We start from the raw sequence: 20180 nt of genomic DNA on the forward strand, positions 1-20180 counted from the left end.
GTGCTTTCCAGTGATTGACGGCGAGTCGTGACTTTTAGTTGGACGAGTAGGAGCTATCAATATGCCTCTAATCTCATTTCGTCGCTCGTTAGATATTTAGGGATCTTAGGGTCTTTTTTTTAGTCTTCACCCTCTTATCACTCTATTATTCTAATAATTAGCATAAATATCTTTTTTCACCTCAAGAACACCATAAAATCAAAAATTTGTCTATGATAGAGAAATACTCATATATACAATTAATATGCTAAAGTATCCACCGAAATTGTCAAAAACGAGTATATTCAGTTGGCTATAGTGGGTGATGATGAATATAAATACATATTTAGGTGGATAGGCATGAGTATGAAAACTTTAAATGTCATGGGTGATGAGTAGAGCGTGAAAGATTGAAATAGCTATCCATTTAAATAATTGAAATGATGTTAACCCCAAAAGCATATAGGCAAATGGAAAAGCATATTCTAATTTTCATCATCTTAACATCATTTTCTTAATTAATTAGCCATCGGTTGTTCATCGTCAAAATACGTCATGCTTTGGGTCTACTCCATTACGGCAATATTACTTGTAAGCTATATCATGTTAGAAACAGTCCTTTTGCACGGCTCATGTGGAACGTTACTATAATCACAAAGTAATGACAATTTAGAAAATGGATATGAATAAGATAAATAGAAAAAAAATAATTTATTTATAAGCTTAAAAAGATTCACTATAAAAATTAATCCGTAATAATAAGAATTATCTTTTAAATATTAATATTACTTTCTTTTAATTTTCTGGAGTAGGACATCTCACATTTTTCTTGTGCTCCACTAATTTTGCTTTAATTGTCATTTTAGTTTGTCCAATTTATTTTTGCATTATTTTTATTTTTGGACAACGACCCATCATTTTCTTTTAATTTTATCCATGTACATTTTAACTCTTTTTTTAATTTTATTCACATAATTTATTTTCTCTCTTCATCTATTACCAATATCTATTTTTTCTTAAATAATATCATATTTCTCTTTGATGCAACAGCAAAACAACGAGTACTATAAACTAACAATAATTACTACAACAAGTAACATTTGACAAAAAAATTCTTTTGTAACATAATTTTGTTGAGCTGCTTTGTTGATTTTTCAATATTGATAGAAAAAAAAAAGTATTATTTTTGGAGCAATAATCCTTTTGTAACATTTGAGAACAAAATTCTTTAATTGGAAAGAATCGGCTCTTGTTGGTTAATGTTTAGGGAAATACTTTTCCTAGTAAATATTGTTAAAATGTGTGATTTTTAAAAATTAACTCTAACGGCATGAATTGAATGTAAATATTTAAAGGGGAAAATAAAGTTAACAAATAAAATGAAAGCAAATAGAGATATATTTGAAGTAGTTGAGATATTTATGAAGAAGGTAAAATGAGTATGAAATAAAAATAATGAAGGAAAAAGAAGATAATTTCCCTTATTATGCAGGTAATATATTTCCCCACCCTCCCCTAAGATAAATATTTACCCCATAAAATTAAAAGCTCCCTTTATTTTTCAAGAATCCCTAGAATCATAAGCTTTTCTTAGATCTATTTTTACCATACATATTAGGGTCATATTTAATCAATTATAAACTTTGTGATTTCAAAGGAGGACATTATCAACCATGTGTCTACCAGGGATAAAAATTGTTAGTGCAAGTTTCAAAATTCATGACTTTTGATCACTTAGTCCAACATGCCTTAACTTGTACTTTGGAGAAAGACTTTGAGGATGTGTCGAATGGTAATGATTTAGTGCTTGGAACGATCAGTGAAGTGATCGATGTAAGGCGTATGAAGAACCATGCATTGAACAAGGCAAGACATGGAATGGTGGTTGCTCGCTCAAGGCAACACGTAGAAAGTGAACAGAAGGCAACAGCAAAGCTGCTCGTTCGAGCAACACTTTAGTGAGCAGGCAGAATGTGTGAATATGAGCTACTCGTTCGAGCAGTAATAGGCTCGTATGAGCAGCCTGCATTAGATTCGTTTCTATCAGTTTGAGCTATGGTATGGCATTGAAAGGATGAGTTATTCCTTAGTTAATGCTATGTTAATTGCTTCTTATTGTAGGATGTTTATTGTGATGTTAATTGTGAATTAAGAGAGGGTTCTAGAATGTAGTATGAGCTTCTATATAAAGCATACAACATGTATAGAATCAAACACCACAGCACATAAACACATTGATGAGAGGGCTAGTTCATTTGTAAGAACCTTGAGAATGTTCTTCCTTTGAATTAGTATGTGATCTTGAGAAGTTATTCTCAAGATAGGTGGGTTATTTATATTTGCATTGTTGAATCGAGTTATAAATAACAATTTGTTGAGGGGGAGATATTAAAGATACTTCATAAAAATTGTGGCCTCATTTTGTTTTCATCGATATAACCTCATATACCTTTCATTTCAATTGGTATCAAAGCAGGGAGTGCGTCTTGGGTAAATTGGTGAGGGAAATGAGGTTATAATGTAGGAAAAATAATAAGAATCAACTTTGCCGTATGAAAAAGTATTGTGGAGGATTATTTGGTGCAAATAGGCATCCATGACGTGCTTCAAAAGGAGAAGCCAAATAATTTTGAGGAAGAAAGATGGGCAACAATGAAGAAGAAGGCGGTAAGCACAAGCCGACTTGCTATAGCACCCGAAATCAAGTATCACTACTTAAAGGAGACCAATGATGGTGAGTTGTCGGAGAAACTACAATCCGTGTATGCTTCTAAATCCCTTACAAACAAACTTTTCTTGAGGTGGGAGTTGTATCAACTCATGAAGGACGAAGATACAGCAATCCAAGACTACATTAACACATTCAACAAGTTGGTGGGTCAATTGTTGAATGTCGATGAAAAGTTGATGGATGAGGAGCAAGCCTTGCTCCTTTTAGCTTCACTTCCTAAGGAGTATAAAAATATAGTCCAAAGATTGCTCATAAGTAGAGACTCTATTACTCTTAATCAAGTATTGGCAGTGTTGAGAGAGACTGATAGGTTCACGATGAAAAGAGAGGAGGAAGAGAAGAAGAGTGATGGGGATGTATTGTATAGTAAGGGTTCTAATATGAGAAGAACCAAGGATAAGGGATATCAAGGGGGAAAGTCTCAAGGGAGGGTGATCTAATGACAAAGAGTGTTACTATAGTAAAAAGAAAGGGCACATAATGATGTGCTTAAGAGAATGAGAAGCTTAAGGGATGGAGGGAGAAAAGAGGGCGAGAATACCGGGAATGTCACTCTAGGCTTTGTGACCAATGATGGTGATGACTATGATGTGGCTCTACTAGCTGATGAGGGAGAGGTTCATAGTAAGGAATGGATAATCGACTCCAGATGTTCATTCCATATATGTCGTGAAAAGAGAAATTTTCTAAGCTTAGAATGAGTGATGGAAGCCTTGTTGCTTTGCCAAATGATGAAAAGGTGAAAGTAGAAGGTATTGGTGAGGTTATAACAGAGACACATGGAGGTGTCAAGAGAAGACTTGGTGATCTAAGGTATGTACATAAGTTTGAGAGGAACCTTATTTGTAACATACTCAATTTTGTAACCTCAATTATCCAATTAATTATCCTTTATTTCCAATTTAAAATTCCTTAATTACCCGATTACCAAAATCAAACCGCCAAAATTCTTAAAACCTTATTATCATTTTCAAATAGCTCAAAAAGCTTAGTTATTATTAAAATCGTTTTACGATTTAATTAACGTTTATGTTTTAAACTCGTTTTCCACAACAATTTGCATAAAGATTATTTTAATAACTCTACAACTTTAATTTTCGTCAAAAATCTATTTTATACTTCTAAGAAATTATTTATTACTTCATGTTACAAATTATTTATTTATTTATTTATTTTACGATTTCGTCACGTTGCGTTTTAAGTTCTTTTTCTTAATCGAACTTTGTTAAATTATTTTTTTTTGACTTTATAACTTTGATTTATATGTTTTGACACAAATTATATTTATGAATATTATTATCAACTTTGAAGTGTATTTTTAGCTAATTTTGAATACAAACTAAGCTAAATTTCAATACTAAACCTTAAGCAAACTTACCCATTATTTTCATGTACACCTACTAGCACCAAAAAAGGATAAATTTAAGCTAAAAATCAGCTCCAAACAGCCCCTACAACCAGCCACCTAAAGGTTCTTACATCTATCCTAGCCTACCTAGACTTGCATGCACCACCATTAGTCCATTTTAAAGCATGATAAACCTTCCAAATCAACCCCTACAAGCTGATTACATCCCCTCCCCCTGTCCCTTTGATTTTTACTCATCCTTCGTCCTTAATACACACTTAAACACATTCCTAACTTTCCTTATTTTTTTTCCTTATGTTCTTTATGTTTTTAGTTGAAGAATCCCTTGAAGAACAAGCTTAACATCATCCATTTTCAAATCAAGTTCATCAAATTTTCTCTCTTAAGGTAAGGTTTGTCCATTTAAAAAAAGGGGATGAATTTTTACCCATCACCTTACTAACTTGAGTTTTGTTTAAATAGGTTGAGAAGTAATTTTTTTTCTCTTTCAAGCTTGGATTATTATTTTTCAAGAACTATTTTGGGAGATTATCATTCTTGGAGCTTCTTGAAGAATGTATTATTTTGAGAGCATTTTCTTATTTTATTCTCTATTTTGGTCTTAGTACCACTTGATAGCTAAAATGGTACACGCTCTTAACTTTCTTACTATGTGACATTTATATTATATCTAGTTGAATATGTGAAAGATATGACAATATGTTAGATTGATTTAATTTTATCTTGCATGTTCACTCAAAGTAAGAATACTATTTTTTTTTTCGTGTTAAAAGTAAAAATAAAGTGTTTATTATAAGTTTAAGTATATGCATGTTATAAATTGAAAATTTATGATGTTTTTATGTATAATAATATTAGAAATGTTATTTACATGTTTATATTATAAATATTCAAGTATCGTGATCATTACCCGAAATCGGTATTAAATTAAAGTCACGAAAGAAAAGTATATAAATCTGAAAATTTTTCATTTATACAATGTTATTGATGGATATATATTTTATTATGTCTATTTTTACTTTAATGTTCATGCATGTAAATTTTATGAATTTCTATTATGTAAAAATACGTAAAAACGGTGTTTTGTGATGTTTTTGTGAAGTTCTTGTTATGAATAAATGTTGTGTGGGCTTAGGAACTTTAGGAGTATATTTTATATGAACTTTACAGTAGTTAAAAGTTAGAAAATTATTTAGGTTCATTTTCAATGGTCAATTATGGAATTTTAAGTAATAAAATATGTTCTAATATATTAAAAGGGGTTAAATATATTATTAATGGATAAATTAGTTAATAAAATCATACTATTATGTCTCCAACAAGTTTGAACCAGAATATAAACTTTTTATATCTTTTTTTATGAATTTTTACTAAGTGTTGGCTACTTACTAAAAAAAAGCAAAAATGTTAAAATATGAAAAAAATACTAAATGGACTATTTTGGACTTAAAATTTTTATGAGACTCTTATATGGATAGTAGGTTTGGAATTTGATCATTGGATAAGCTTATACGACCATCTATTGACCCTTGTGAATTTTAAATAAAACGGTAAATCCAAAACCAATAAAGTATAAAATAAATATTAAACGGACTATTTTGGACTTGAAATTTTTATGAGACACTCTAATATACAGTAAGATTATATGAGAACCCTTGGACAAACTTTTGTGGACATTTAAGGATATTAATAATTTTATGTCGGTTTATCAGTAAATTGGCAAAATAATTTAGTTAAAATACATAGGCTCGTTTTTATTGAACTTTTTGGTCCAAAACTAACTTCACATAGCTTCTGGACATCTAATATATTTTTTAGAATATTTTTATTGGTTATTATGGATTTTTAATTAATTTATATGTTTAATTGATAAAAATTCCTTATTAAATATTAAGAAATTTTTTTTTAAGTTTTATAAGTTTATATAGTCTTGTAAAGAACTTATATAGCCCCTAGAACCTTGTCATAATTTTTAAATTTTTTTTATGGTAATCTCTTAGTTATTGAATTAGCAAATATGTTGACTTGGAGTTTTGACTAAACTAGGGTTGATTTATAGCAATGTGAAATAAATAACATGGATTCTTGTTTGAAATTATGTGTACTTGGATGAATGACTCTGATAGTAAGAAAATGTCGAACCACGGACCGACGTGTAATCCGGCTCCCGAATATCCGACACGTAGAAATGCGCGGTTAGACAGGGGATCCGAGAGAGTCCCATCCTATAGGAGCTTGAGCATAAAATTGGTGGAGTGACGGCTCCCATCACAGTTAGAGTGTGAAACATGTTCCTTTTCTAGCTAGACCCTTACATATATCAGATAGTCTTTATTATGTGTGTTGTGCAAATATGATTTTTGGGTGTAAGTAGAACCATTGGATGAACCTTATAGTTACCAGGTGTAGGTGACTGTAGCCAATACGTTATTTACATTCGTGTGATGAATGTGAAAAGTTGTTGAAAATATTCCAGAATTGAAAATGAGAAAAGAGAACCGAGAACCGAGAACCGAGGAACTTAAAATCAAGGCTTGCAATGTACTTTTGCATATCTCGTGAACATATTATGATTGTCATATTATTATATTGTTGAGGAGTTTGTACTCGGCGTTAGGCGCTAATTCCAATTCAAACGGCTATCATCCGTATAATGGATGGCAGTATTTTGCAGGAAGGGTTAACTTCGGGTTTCGATCCAGGCCGCAACATATACTATATATCGATAACTTAGCTGCTTTTTGTACCTTTCATGACGAATTGATTATGATGTATCTCTTTTTTTTTTATTTTGAACAAACAATATTTCTTATCAGATGTAATATTTTACTATTTTATTTTGAATAATTTTAGTTTGTATGATTTGAAGTTTTTGTAACAGTTCGGCATTTGAGATTTCCATTACATTATTGTATTATTATTATTATTATTATTATTATTATTATTATTATTATTATTATTATTATTATTATTATTATTATTATTATTATTAAATGTTAATGTTGTATCGAGAATGCCGCTATTGTTACATTATTTCATTGGGTAAATTAGAGGCAAGGGATGTATTTTCAAAGCTAGAGGAAGGATTTTAAAAGTCATTTGAGGGAGCCTTGTGCTCATGAAGGGTAAAAGGAGTAAGAGCAACTTATATGAGTTACAAGGTGGAAGTGGTAGCCTATGCTATAAAAGTGATGACTGTATTGTGTGTGGGTCATTAAAGAAGGTAACTTTTGAGTATGGTAAGAGTGTTGGACTTGAGGGGGAGTTGTTAATGCAAGTGCCAAAACTCATAACTTTGATCACTTAGTCGAACATACCTTAGTTTGTACTTTGGAGAAAGACTTTGATGATGTGTCGAGTGGTAGTGATTTACTACGATCAATTAAGTGATCGATGTGAAGCGTATGATGCTTCACTATATGGAGAAAAACCATGTGATGAAAGAGGCAAGGCATAGAAGGGTGGTTGCTCGCTCGAGGCAACATGCAAAAAGTGAACAGAAGGCAGCAGCAAAGCTGCTCGTTCGAGCAACCTGCATTGGATTTGTTTATGTCAATTTGAGCTATGGTATGGCGTTGAAAGGTTGAGTTATTCCTTGGTTAATGTTATGTTAATTGTTGCTTATTGTAGGATGTTTATTATGATGTTAATTATGTGTTAATGGTGAATTAAGTGGGGTTCTAGAATGTTGTATGAGCTTCTATATAAAGCATACAATATTCATAGAATCAAACACCACAACACATAAACACATTGGTGAGAGGTTTAGTTCATTTGTAAGAAACTTGACAGTATTCTTTCTTTAAATAATTATTTGTGATCTTGAGAGGTTGTTCTCAAGATAGAAGGTTATTTATATTTGCATTGTTGAATCTAATTATAAATAAACATTTGGATAGATATCCGAAATACCTCATAAACATTGTGTCCATTCTTCTACTATTTTGTTTGCATTTCTCATCTTGTTTTCATTGAGATAACCTCATATAGCTTTCATTTCAAAAATTGCTTGGGATTCATCAATTAGCTTTAAGACTACTTTGCTTATTTTACCCTTGAGTCAAATTTATATCCAAAATGAGAAAACTAGTTGTTATTTTACCCATTTTTCATTACTTTCTAACTAATTTTTCCACCTCTCTAAAAATCAACTCTTTTAATCATCTAGCTAACTAATTTTGTTTTCCTACTTTGACATCTTTTACTCTTTAAATATTTACACTCAATCCAAGCGAGCCCTTAGAGTGATTGGATTGCTATCACATACTATCTTTGTTTCCTTTATTTTGCCTCTTATATTATTTTAGTATGTCTTATTTGATTTGGCTCATTACTATTTTAGGACATAACTTCATTTTTATGCTTCACTAAAATTTACAATTTATTTTTTTAAAATTTTTACATTAAAATTAAACCTTTAATTTTTCCATTAAAAAGACATGGTCTCACCTATAATACTCTTCTAAAATATCTATTCACCCACTTTTCATAATCCTTATGTAATCGCCTTGAGGAAATTCTTAAGGACATATGAGTAGTTTAGGCATGAAGCTTTTGCCAAGACATGACACAAGAACAGAAGGGGTGGGTTGTGCGCGGGTCAAAAACAAAAATGGAGAAATATTACGACACGGCCTGTGGCACAAGAGAGCCGTGCGAGTGAGGCAATGTAAATTGGTCTAGTTAGTATCACGTGACACGATAAATATAAATATAAATTATCTAAATAAAATAAATAATATTTTCTTCGACTTTTTTTAAATGTCTTATTTACTTTTTGGTGATTATTCATCAATTATTCTAAATTTGAATTCAATTTTAATCTATGCATTAAAACATAATCAAAGGAAATCCTGTTTGATACGTTGCAACATAAAATTTTTTAATATCTAGTTATAATAATTTCTAACTATACATAATTATCGCTATTATATTGAATTAGTCCATTAACAAACGTGTAAAAAACAAATAAGACATTTGAAATGAGATTGGAGAAGTACTAATATACAAATTTTAAATAATTAATAATTCATGTAAAATATACAATCAATAAATAATGTAAGTTAAAGTAGTAAAAATCTAATAAAGACAAAAATAGTAAGAAAAATTATTAATTTCAACTATAAACGGTCTAACATTACACCATTTTCATTGTTAGGCATTGTATATTCCGCCTTTTGCTTTTGGGCTTAGTTACTTGGATAAAATTAATCCAATCACTACCCATAACAATAACATCACACTTGCCACAAGTGGGACCCACATTGAGTCTTGGTATACAGAAAAAGTAATCTCCACTTCGAAAATTGTGAAATGAGAAAATCAAAAATTCAAGCAACCATTTTTTTTTCCTGAATTTTCAACTTTAAAACCAAAATTTGACCCTCTTCTACAAAGGCATATATACAAGTACTTTTCATTCGAGTTGAATATTGAAATATTTGGTGGGTGTTCTTTTGCTTCTTCTTTCAGCCTTCTCACCACCCACCTAATTCTCAAGAACAAGAGTACTGGTCAAAAATGGCTGTTTAATCTCGAGTTACTGGAATTTGCACAAGTTTTTTGCAATTTCCATAATTAGATTGAAATTTTGTAATTTGGGAAAGTTTTAAAGATGTTTGGGTGTGATTGTTTTCACTGGAATACAAGATTAGATTATCATAAACATGGTGAAATTCCTAACCCTGAGCCCTTTTCTTTGCCTGCTGCTCTTCCAGAATGGCCTAAAGGTGTGCACAATTTTGTTAATTTAATTCTTTTTTCCTTTTGATTCTTGGATGTAAATTAAGTGAAGAAACACTAAAAATTTGATGAAAAATTTTGTTGGTTTTTTTTTTTTTTTTAACATGGGCTAATTTCCTTTATTTGATTATTCATGAATTTAATTGTTTATTTGATTTGGATTATTGAGTGATTCTAAGGAATAAGTGAACTTTATGATGAAAAAGTTTTTTGGGTCTTTTTCCAATGTGCTATTTTTCATTATTTCAGTAATCATGATTCATGAATTTAGTTGTTTATCTGATTTGGATTATTGAGTGATGAATCAGTAAAGTCAGAGTATAATATCACTGAAAATTTTGATAATTTTTTGGAGTTTTGTGGATTTTTTTTGCATGGGTTTCATAAATCTTTTGACAAATTTTCTGACTTGTTCTTGGATTTTGTCTGTTTATCAAGTCTATTATCCAAAATTACAATTATTATTATTATTATATGTTTACTGATTCCCCAATTTCTTCCCTCATAAATACCTTAATCATATTTCTTGCTACATTTACAATAAATTAGATTCTTGTTTAGAAATCTCCTCTTTTGGGATCATGCTTTAATTAGGATAATGAATTTTGAAAGTGTTGGTTGTTCAGTATTACCTTCAATTCATTAAATCTTAGGCCTATAATAAATGTAAAGTCAGTAGTTTGTACTGTATCCATTCTATCTGTTGAGATTACCTTTTTTGCACATTTTTTTTGATGAACTTATTTGTCTTTTTCCCTCAAGGTGAGAAGGAAATATTTGCCCTTGTAAAAATTGTTGTTTGTTTCCCTTTCTATCCGGGCCGTTCCTAAGGATAGTTGAGGTGCAATTGCCTATAGTCCAGTTCATAAAAGGGCTCAAATTGAGTTAATCTTTATAATTAAATTAGTAGAATTTAGCGTGGATCAAACTTGCAGCTTTAAGTTTCTCGGTTAAGCTTATGACTAAGGGCCATTTTTTATTTCTGTAAGCGAAATGAACATGTGTGTTTTATATCCTGTAAATTACCATTTATGTATGATAATCTAATCTGTTTCTGCTGAATGTTCTAATGATACTAATTTGAATTGTTTAGAAAGATTTTTGTTAATGACATTGCTTTGAGGAATCATTACTTTGTTTTTGTTCCCTTCACAAAGTCACAACAAGTTTTGTGAGATGAGATGATTTGTTTGTGTCACATGATTCGTTAATCTTCTCGCAAATCAGAAATCAGAAAAATCAAATCTTGATCAGTTTTGGGCTATTTATACGCAATTTTGAGCATATCGCGAATCATTACTTTGTTGTTTGTTTCCCTTTCTATGCTAATTGTTAAAACACAGATATGCCAAATGAACATGTTTGTTTTATATTCTTTAAATTACCATTTATGTATGATACTAATTTCAATTGTTTTGAAAGATTTTTACTAATTACATTGCTTTGAGGAATCATTACTTGGTTTTTATTCCCTTCACAAAGTCTTATATCAGACAATTTCACAATAAGATTTGTGAGATGAGATCAAAAGTGACTTGTTTGTGACATGATTCCTTAATCTTTTCATGAATCACGAATCGAAAAAAGCAAATCTTGGTTAGTTTTGGGCATATCGCAAATCATGAATTCAAAAAGAAATTAGCTAGCGAATTATGTTACACTGATTTGTACTTGCTTTAAGTCTTATTAGCCCTAATTTTGATTGCTCTTCTCAAGTTAGTATGATATGGTTCATTACAAGAGGGCATTTTCCTGAATTTCCCGTTTGCTATTGATTCTTTATATTAATTCGTATAAAGCTACAATGCAACTATAATATGGCTTTGTCGTTTGGAACAATAAGGATCTTTGAGATACTGGAGTTACGAGAAGCTTATAATGTTTATGACATACTTCCGAATTCCTTCACAGGTGAAGGTTTTGCCACAGGAAGAATAAACCTTGGAGAACTAGAAGTTGCCCAGGTTACAAAATTTGAAAAAGTATGGAATTGCACCCCGTCTCGTAAAAATGCCAACGGTGTCACATTTTATCGACCTGTAGAAATCCCAGATGGATTTTTTTGTCTTGGGTATTATTGCCAACCTTGTGATAGCCCACTGCGGGGATTTGTCCTTGTTGCAAGAGAAGTAGAAGAATCACCAGATTGTCCTGCTCTAATGAGACCGCTTAACTATTCTTTGGTTTGGAGCTCAGAGTGTGGTTTTATCTGGTTGCCTTACGCTCCGACAGGCTACAGAGCCATGGGCCTTCTTGTCACTGATACACCCGTTGAGCCTTCAATTGATGATATTCGATGTGTTCGGTCAGATTTGACAGAAAATTGTGAAGCTTGCTGTATGATGCTTGATGACGATCTTTCAGTTTGGGAAACGAGGCCTTGCAGAAGGGGTATGCTTGGAAGAGGTGTTTGTGTCGGAACATTTTTTTCCTGTACATATGGAATAGATGAAGATGATGTTGTAACCACGGCATGCTTGAAGAATAGAGATCGTACACTCCACGCAATGCCTAATTTGATGCAGATACATGCCCTTATCCAGCACTATGGACCTACGGTGTACTTCCACCCTCATGAGATCTATATGCCTTCTTCAGTGCAATGGTTTTTCGACAACGGGGCACTCTTGTATGAGAATGGGAAAATTGATGCTAAGAGAATCGATTCAAAAGGGTCGGTGTTACCTAAGGGTGGTTTTAATGATGGAAAGTACTGGATAGATTTGCCCAAGGATAATGAAAAACGAGATTATGTCAAACGTGGGAATTTAGAGAGTGCAGAGCTGTATGTTCATGTAAAACCCGCATCTGGTGGTACTTTCACCGATATTGCAATGTGGATCTTTTGTCCCTTCAATGGGCCAGCAACCCTTAAAGTCGGATTGGCAAATTTCACGCTGAATAAGGTAGGAGAGCATGTCGGAGATTGGGAACATTTTACTCTTCGTGTGAGTAACTTCACGGGAGAGTTGTGGAGCATATACTACTCAGAACATAGCGGTGGTAAGTGGGTAGACGCAAGTAGTTTGGAATATATCAATGCGAACAAAGCAATCGTCTATTCAGCTAAGGATGGGCACGCTAGTTATGCAAAGGCCGGAAACCATCTATTAGGCCCATTTAAGTCGGGGGTTGGAGTAAGAAATGATGTTGCTAAAAGCAAGTATTTTGTAGACTCGAGTACCAATTACAAAATTGTTGCTGCCGAGTATCTTGGCGATTCGGTTGAAGAACCGTGTTGGCTCCAGTACATGAGAGAGTGGGGACCAACATTGACGTACGATGGGCGTTCTGAGTTAGAGAAGATCATTAATCATCTTCCAATATTCGTCCGTTTCTCAATGGAGAACTTGTTGGATCTGTTCCCGACTGAACTTTATGGCGAGGCAGGACCAACAGGACCCAAAGAGAAGGATAATTGGTTCGGAGACGAGAGATGGTAATAGCTAATGAAGCGCACAAAGGCGCTCATGTATTGTTGGTAGGATGTTGGCTTCCTATGTGCCTGATTTATTTCCTTGTTGGTGAGTAAACTCTGAATTGGCTAATTGTCATAGAATTTCAGAGTAAGATACCCCATATTCATTGTATACTTGATGTTGTAATATAGTAAAAACTTTCTCACATTCCACTTCTTACTTTGTAGTTACCATTTACAAATCAACATTCAGTATTTTCTGCTTGTTGTTCCATTATTTGCATGAATTATGCATCTAACTTTTTTCAACCTATTTCTTCGGATTTTCCTACATTTATGATATACTGCCTCCGTTTTGAAATACTTGCTACATAAGGGTTTTTAACACTATTCATCGTTCAAGCATATTTTATATATTGCGGCTAACGTGTAAGAAAAAATATAGTCAGGTGAGATCTTGTTTGAATTGTCTAATCACATACTTTCATAATATTAAGTTTTTATAATTTTTAAATGTGTATAGTTCAACATATAAATGATCAAAATAACATATTGAGTTGCGTAAAAAGTCAAATGTAACAAATATAGTAGAACAGAGTAAATAATACTTATTCTTTCCTTTCATCTCATCTAGGATTCATTTGTCTTTTTCTTTCATTTAGGTTGATCAAGGTTTAACAAAAATGTAAATGTAGCAAAATAAGTAAAACGGTGAAAGTACATTCCATACAAGCTCACCAAATACTTGATATAAATGATAACTTTAGTCTTCTTATTTTAATAACTTGATTGTAATTATGAGTTTGGATTGAAATGGGATCATGACTTGTTTCATACTTATTAGATTGCCCTGCCCTTCTCCAATTTATTTGGGGGAAATAGTGGAGCCCGCCCCTTATCAAAACAAAAACAAAGTAGTTAATCGTCTTTATTGACTGAAATTACCTTGCGTCTACTGGTTAATCTGACTCAAAAACAAAAAATAATAATAATATGTGACGTTATCTTCATTTGATGTGTTCATTCAAGTAATGGAGTTGATTTTGGATTGTGTGTTTCGTGTCAATTTGAAATCGTGTCTATTGTTTTTTACATAATTTTAAATTATTTTTGAAGTCAGGTTAAATCAGATTCGATTACAAGGTCGAGTAAATTTCGGGTCATCGGCTCTGTTTTGAACACCTCATCTTCATGCATATATTTTAAAGGAAAAATCACCTTGAATAATCCAACATTTTATTGATTTTCCAACAATAATCCTAATTTTTTATTAACCGTGAATAATTTTAATTTTAAGATCACTTATCCAAGAACATAATTGCTCAAATGATAATCCATTTTCGAGGTTAATTGCTAAAAAATAAAAATATCAAAAATGTAAAAAAATCAAAAGTTAAGATCCAACAATAATTTAGTTTTATATTTATTTTTAATTTTTTTATGCAAGATAACTTGTTTTATAGATAATAGGTTACGTTGGTTCATTCTTAGCAACCACCCCTTATAACTGCGATTATTCATATTTAATCAAAACATGAAATTATTAAAGGAAAATCAGTAAAAGATTATATTATTTTGAGTAATTTTTTTAAAACTATTTAATTTGCTATTGACAACAAATAATCAACTGCAAACATTTTCTTAAATTGGATTGATGTTTTTTTCATCACAAAATAAAATCAAATGATTATTTCTTGTTAAATCCAAGTGAAAATTGATTCAAATGATGTCATGTTGTGTTACCACTTACCATACGTGAGTCCTCGAGTAGTATAACAGAGCTTTGTTGGTTAAGGCTATCCAATCTGACACCCTAATCTCAGTGATGATGCTGATGATACATCGGTCAGAGTTGTGTTCGACTCCGAGGGATACCCGGTATACCCCATAAATCCTAGGCTAGTAAATCATATAACATACCTGTCCGGTTTACACCTAATCAACGAGTTTACCCATATTCTTGCAGACCTGCTCTTACTTTTGAGTGACTGGAAAAAATAACAAAATGATGAAGATAATGTTTCGACTTTAAGTGTGTGTTGAAGAGAGATTGTGATTTGAAAATCTCCTCCTTTAAGTAATGATGATGTGGGTTACTTTGATGTAGGATTGGGATATAATGTGCACACTACCTTGATTTATAAGCTTTTGGTTCTTTGGACTATTCACAAGAGAAAAGTAAACTGCAAGCCTTTGAATTTAGAATAAACAGAATCAGAAAATGCTGCTCTTTATACCAAACAGTGCTACCAAAAATTAGCTTAGCATTGTTTGCTATATGCTACAATTGGGTGATCCCAATATAATGCTGGATCAAGGGTTACAAGCCTACCAATTTCAAAAAGTTTTGAGGGTTCGAATCAGCATGGCTTCTAGTACTGCCCTCAAAAAACACATAATCTACCCAATAACTATTAAGCTTACGCAAAATGGGCGAATGCCCCCAAAAAAGATGCTTTATGACAAACCTTTTCACATCCTATCTCTGTTGATATGCTTCCCAACTTATATCTTGGCCGCACTCCCTGGAAATAGTACTGCAACACACTTTTGTTCCTTGGAACTTCAGAATGTACAAGTGAGATGTCTTGGTGCATCTCCTTACTGGCATACTGTACCTTCTAGGAACACTAGCCAACAGATTTGAGGTGTTGCTTTAACTATTTTTTTGTTTAAATCTTGATGTGTTAGCCGCACCATTAGCCAACGGACTTGAGGTGTCTCTTAGAGTACTTTGTTTTTGTTTAAATGTTGACATGTCAGCCGGAACCCTACTCACTTCTTGCCACTCAAAGTCAGTTGGGACTCTCTGCACTTGCTGCCACTCCATGCTTCTTCTGAATACTTCCCATGCTGAATCTTGCTCTTCTTTTGTAAGCTTCTCCTCCTCATTTTCCTGCAGTAGTGTCTCATGCTCATGGAAATTCATAATCCATCTGTGTAAACAAGTGTGATAACACTCAATTTCCAAATGTAAAGTCCGTGGGAACAATTTGTCCGAAATGTAAAGACATAAACAAAGAGACCAACAGATCATTTAAATTCACAGGAAGAAAAGGAGAGCAATATAGTCTGTGACATTGAAGATTTTCGTCTACCATAATTTTGATAAAACAAACAGTAACATTGACTTGATCGAAATGTTTGTAACTTGTGAGACTCAATTTCACAATGCACGACACTAAAATGGCATTTGGCATATTATATACTTCCAATCATGATAACAATGATACAGTTACAATTGTCCCAAGTTCTCGACATAATAAAGATAAATAAAGAAATATTCTGTATGCAACTTAAATTATGAAATCGATGACTTTTCATTTGAGTTTCCGCTGTACAACTGATACTTCATTAGAACAGTTACATGCGCAAGACAAGCAAGCAAACCAAGATTAATAGTGAGGTCTGAGACCACAGCCTCAATCACATTATCCCTTTTGTGCAACTTGCAGTAGTCTAATTACGGAGAAGAGCTACGTTCATGAGCAGACACACAAAGTAACATGGGAAGAGCTCTGTTCAAGAAAAGATACCAGACGCCAGTGGCGAAACTTGACTAAAATTTTTGGAGGGGCTAAGATTCATAACACAGAATAAGTTGTTTCAATCAATTAATTTACCAAATAGTAGCATTGAATGGTTTGACCGTCAAACTATCTTTTATACCTAAATATGCTAAAAACTTTCAACAAGCTAAGCTATTTTTTCAAGCAACCCATTTAATTGTTCTTCAATGTCACATAAAAGTGAATAATTCTAAATAAAATAAAATTAAGGCTTTACCTAAATACTACCTTCGTTTCTAGCTATTTACTTGTAACATTTCTTTTTTTTCTTTTATACATTATTCAAGCTTATTTTATATATAGCGGATAATGTATAAGAAAAAAAAATAATCAAGTAGATTCATGTTTGAATCGTTTAGTCAAATATTTTTATAATATTAATTTTTATTATTTTATGTTATACATAACTCGAGATATATATTATATTGGATAAATAAGTGAAATGTTGCAAGTATAATGAAACAAAGAAATTAATATAATAATACTACAAAATAATCCATCCGATAGTACTAATATTGCTTTATAGGTGTATCATTCATTAGAATTAGAACTAATGGTATAAATATTAGGCTAAAATTGTTTAAAACAAAAATTTCCTTTTCCAAATCTCAAATCTCAGGGGGGCAAAGCCCCTTTCCGCCCCTATTAAGTTTCGCCATTGCCAGACGCAATTTCTTGTAGCAAACTTTAAATTGTGGAAACAAATGTGGAGTTCCAATAATCAAGTACAAATGAGATCTTTGGCTATCATATATATGTGTGAAAAGAAAAATTTAATTGCAAAATACCTTGGGCGATGCTGATCAAGCAATTTCTTCATTAACTTATCCGAAGAGCAGCTTTTGGGACAAACAAAAGAACTCAGCTTCAATGAATCTTCGACCCTTTTGCTGTTGTTACATACGGTAGCATGCCCATTTTTGATATTCGATTCAGGCAACACCTTAAGGCTCTCATCATCATCAAAGTTAAAGAAATTTGATAGCTCTTCTTTAGACATACTCCTAAGAACTTGTCGTCTGTCTACCACCCTTGCAGCAAGGCCCTCCTTTTTCACCTATAAAAATTCCAGATTTTAGGCAGGTGAAATGAGAAAGAGAAGCAGTAAATCTCTTGAAGCTAGATTGTGACAATACCTGACGTTTATAAATCTTTTCTTCTAAAGTCCCATGAGCCACCAACCGATAAGCATAAACAAGCTTTTTTTGGCCATATCTGCAGAATGATTTTAATAGAAGTGGACAGATAATAAGCTTTCGGTATAGAAGATATATATCAACCTGAATCAGAAACATGAAAACACACGCACACCTCCAAGCCCTATATATAGCTTGAAGATCATGAGTTGGATTCCAGGAACCGTCAATAATGATTACACGATTGGCAGCAAAAAGATTGATCCCCATAGCTCCAGCTCTTGTTGATATAAGAGTGCACTTCACTCTTCCGTTCAGGGGATTGTTAAATGCATCAAAAGCTTTTGTCTTTCAGAACCCTCTGTCTTGCCATCAATTCTGTTTCATACAAGGACAACAAAATACTAAACTACTAAAGTATTCCCAACAGAACTAAAGCCTTGATAACAACATATGGGGGTCGGCTACATGAGCAAAAAAAGTCAACATGAGAGGTTGTCGATAGTATATACATTATTTGGCCTAATCTAACACTAATGTAAAACTAGGAAAATCAATTCTAATAAGCATCCACATATATTCTCCTATTCCACTCGGTTATATCTATTGTCATATGCTCTTGCAAATCCCAAACAATTCCCTAATAGGATGCTAACTTGCGGCTAAGATGACACAGAAGAACACAAGCAAGCGACCAAGCCCACCCACACAACCACTTCCACACATATGGAGAGAAGCTATCCACTAGAGTGTACACTAGATTATCATTTGACTAGGGGTCATCTGTGTCCTAATTCTTACAGTTTATATATCAAATAATTTCAATAGCAGCCTAACACTGTCAATAGTATCTATAGCTATCCTACCACATTTTCAACAAAAGGAACAATTTCTGTATAGCAAAAGTATTGTAAAACATTTCTACAACATACTGAGACAACATGCAAAGCAACAATTTGTTTATAATGTAAAGCAATATAGATACCAATTATAAGGAGTTAGGATAGATGCACACCTATACCAGTCCTTCCTCGTTTCCAGTGTTTCCCCTTATTACCCAGACGAGGCAATTTTGATAGATAAGATTCAATTAGACCTAGAGATGCTATGCTTTGACTAAAAATTAGAGCTTTATCACCTATTTCAGCGCACATGCTGAGAATGTCCAGCAACAAAACCATTTCTCCACTATAATCAATTTCTTGGTGATTAGATTGATTCAGAAGATTGCTCCACCAAACCTAGACATAAGGGGCAAAAACCTTATTGCAAAAAACAAAACAAAACAAATCAATTGAGTGAATGTATATATGTATTTCAACAAAGCTAGTGAAATAGCCTTACAACTTGGAATCCATATTCATTATCCTACTAGTGATATCCAATGGTAAACAAAAAGGCAATAGAAAACTATGAGAGAAAGAAAGTTCAAAGAAAAAACTAGTTTCTATACTTGCATAGAAATTAAAAGGAATCCAAAAATATAGTTTCCCATCAAAAGTTTGGACACTAGAAAACATAGACTCTTTCATTGCAATACAGGTTCTCCATTGTCACATAAACAAACAAACAATAACTCTATATTCCAGCTAAGTAAGAAACTAACCAATAAACAAGAAACAACAATTTCTTTCCTTTCCAATCAAGTTTCCTTTCCTTCGATTCTCCCTCCTTTCAATCCCTGAACCAAGAATAATTACGAGAATGACACAAAAAAAAGGAGCACAAACCTCATAAAGGAAGCCTTTGTTAATTTTCACCTTAGCTTTTTCTGTGAAGTTCAAAGAAAAATGTGTTATCAAAAAAGTCAAAAGCATCTTCAACCATCACAATTAACGACTTAAATTATCCAAGTACGACAAACTGCAATCAAGTTTTTGTCAAATCATTTTCTCAAAGAAATCAAGGTGAATCAAACTTATGCATCTTAATTTTAAAGTTCTCTTGTGGTTTTTTCATTATCATGCTTCCAAATACTTCTCTTCGTACATCTTTTCATCAAAGATTTTATTAATTATGGCCTATAGGGTTACAAACAAAAACCAGAAAATCCCCTTAAAGATTATGCATTTCCCAGTCCAATGGAATCTATACAACCCTTAGGTTGTGTGTGGATTGAGAGAATATGAGAGAAAGAATGGCTAGTGATTTGGAGAGATGTATTTTTCTTATTTGGATACTCAAATAGAAAAAGTATTTAGAAGAAAGGGATAATTTGAAATATTACGTTTCTTAA

General features: G+C 32.4%; 1 protein-coding gene and 1 pseudogene across 1 annotated transcript; one reads left to right on the top strand and one right to left on the bottom strand.

Moving 5' to 3' along the window:
- The first annotated feature begins 9313 nt into the window (after nucleotides 1–9313).
- On the top strand, nucleotides 9314–13548 carry LOC130797308 (hypothetical protein At1g04090). Its single transcript, XM_057659869.1, has 2 exons — nucleotides 9314–9808; nucleotides 11733–13548. The coding sequence occupies exons 1-2, from the start codon at nucleotides 9694–9696 to the stop codon at nucleotides 13262–13264; spliced, it is 1647 nt and encodes a 548-aa protein (XP_057515852.1). The 5' UTR covers nucleotides 9314–9693; the 3' UTR covers nucleotides 13265–13548.
- Nucleotides 13549–15453: 1905 nt separating this feature from the next.
- Nucleotides 15454–20180, bottom strand: part of LOC130828559 (uncharacterized) — a 32272-nt pseudogene continuing 27545 nt past the window's right edge.

The sequence above is a fragment of the Amaranthus tricolor genome, chromosome 12 (assembly GCF_026212465.1).
Source record: "Amaranthus tricolor cultivar Red isolate AtriRed21 chromosome 12, ASM2621246v1, whole genome shotgun sequence".
Classification (NCBI taxonomy): domain Eukaryota; kingdom Viridiplantae; phylum Streptophyta; class Magnoliopsida; order Caryophyllales; family Amaranthaceae; genus Amaranthus; species Amaranthus tricolor.

What these genes read in the sequence shown, in the direction of transcription:
- LOC130797308 (XM_057659869.1), top strand. Translation starts at nt 9,694, where the DNA reads ATGTTTGGGTGTGATTGTTTTCACTGGAATACAAGATTAGATTATCAT. An exon ending in TCTTCCAGAATGGCCTAAAG is followed by an intron (nt 9,809 to 11,732) that starts GTGTGCACAATT and finishes ATTCCTTCACAG; the next exon opens with GTGAAGGTTTTGCCACAGGA.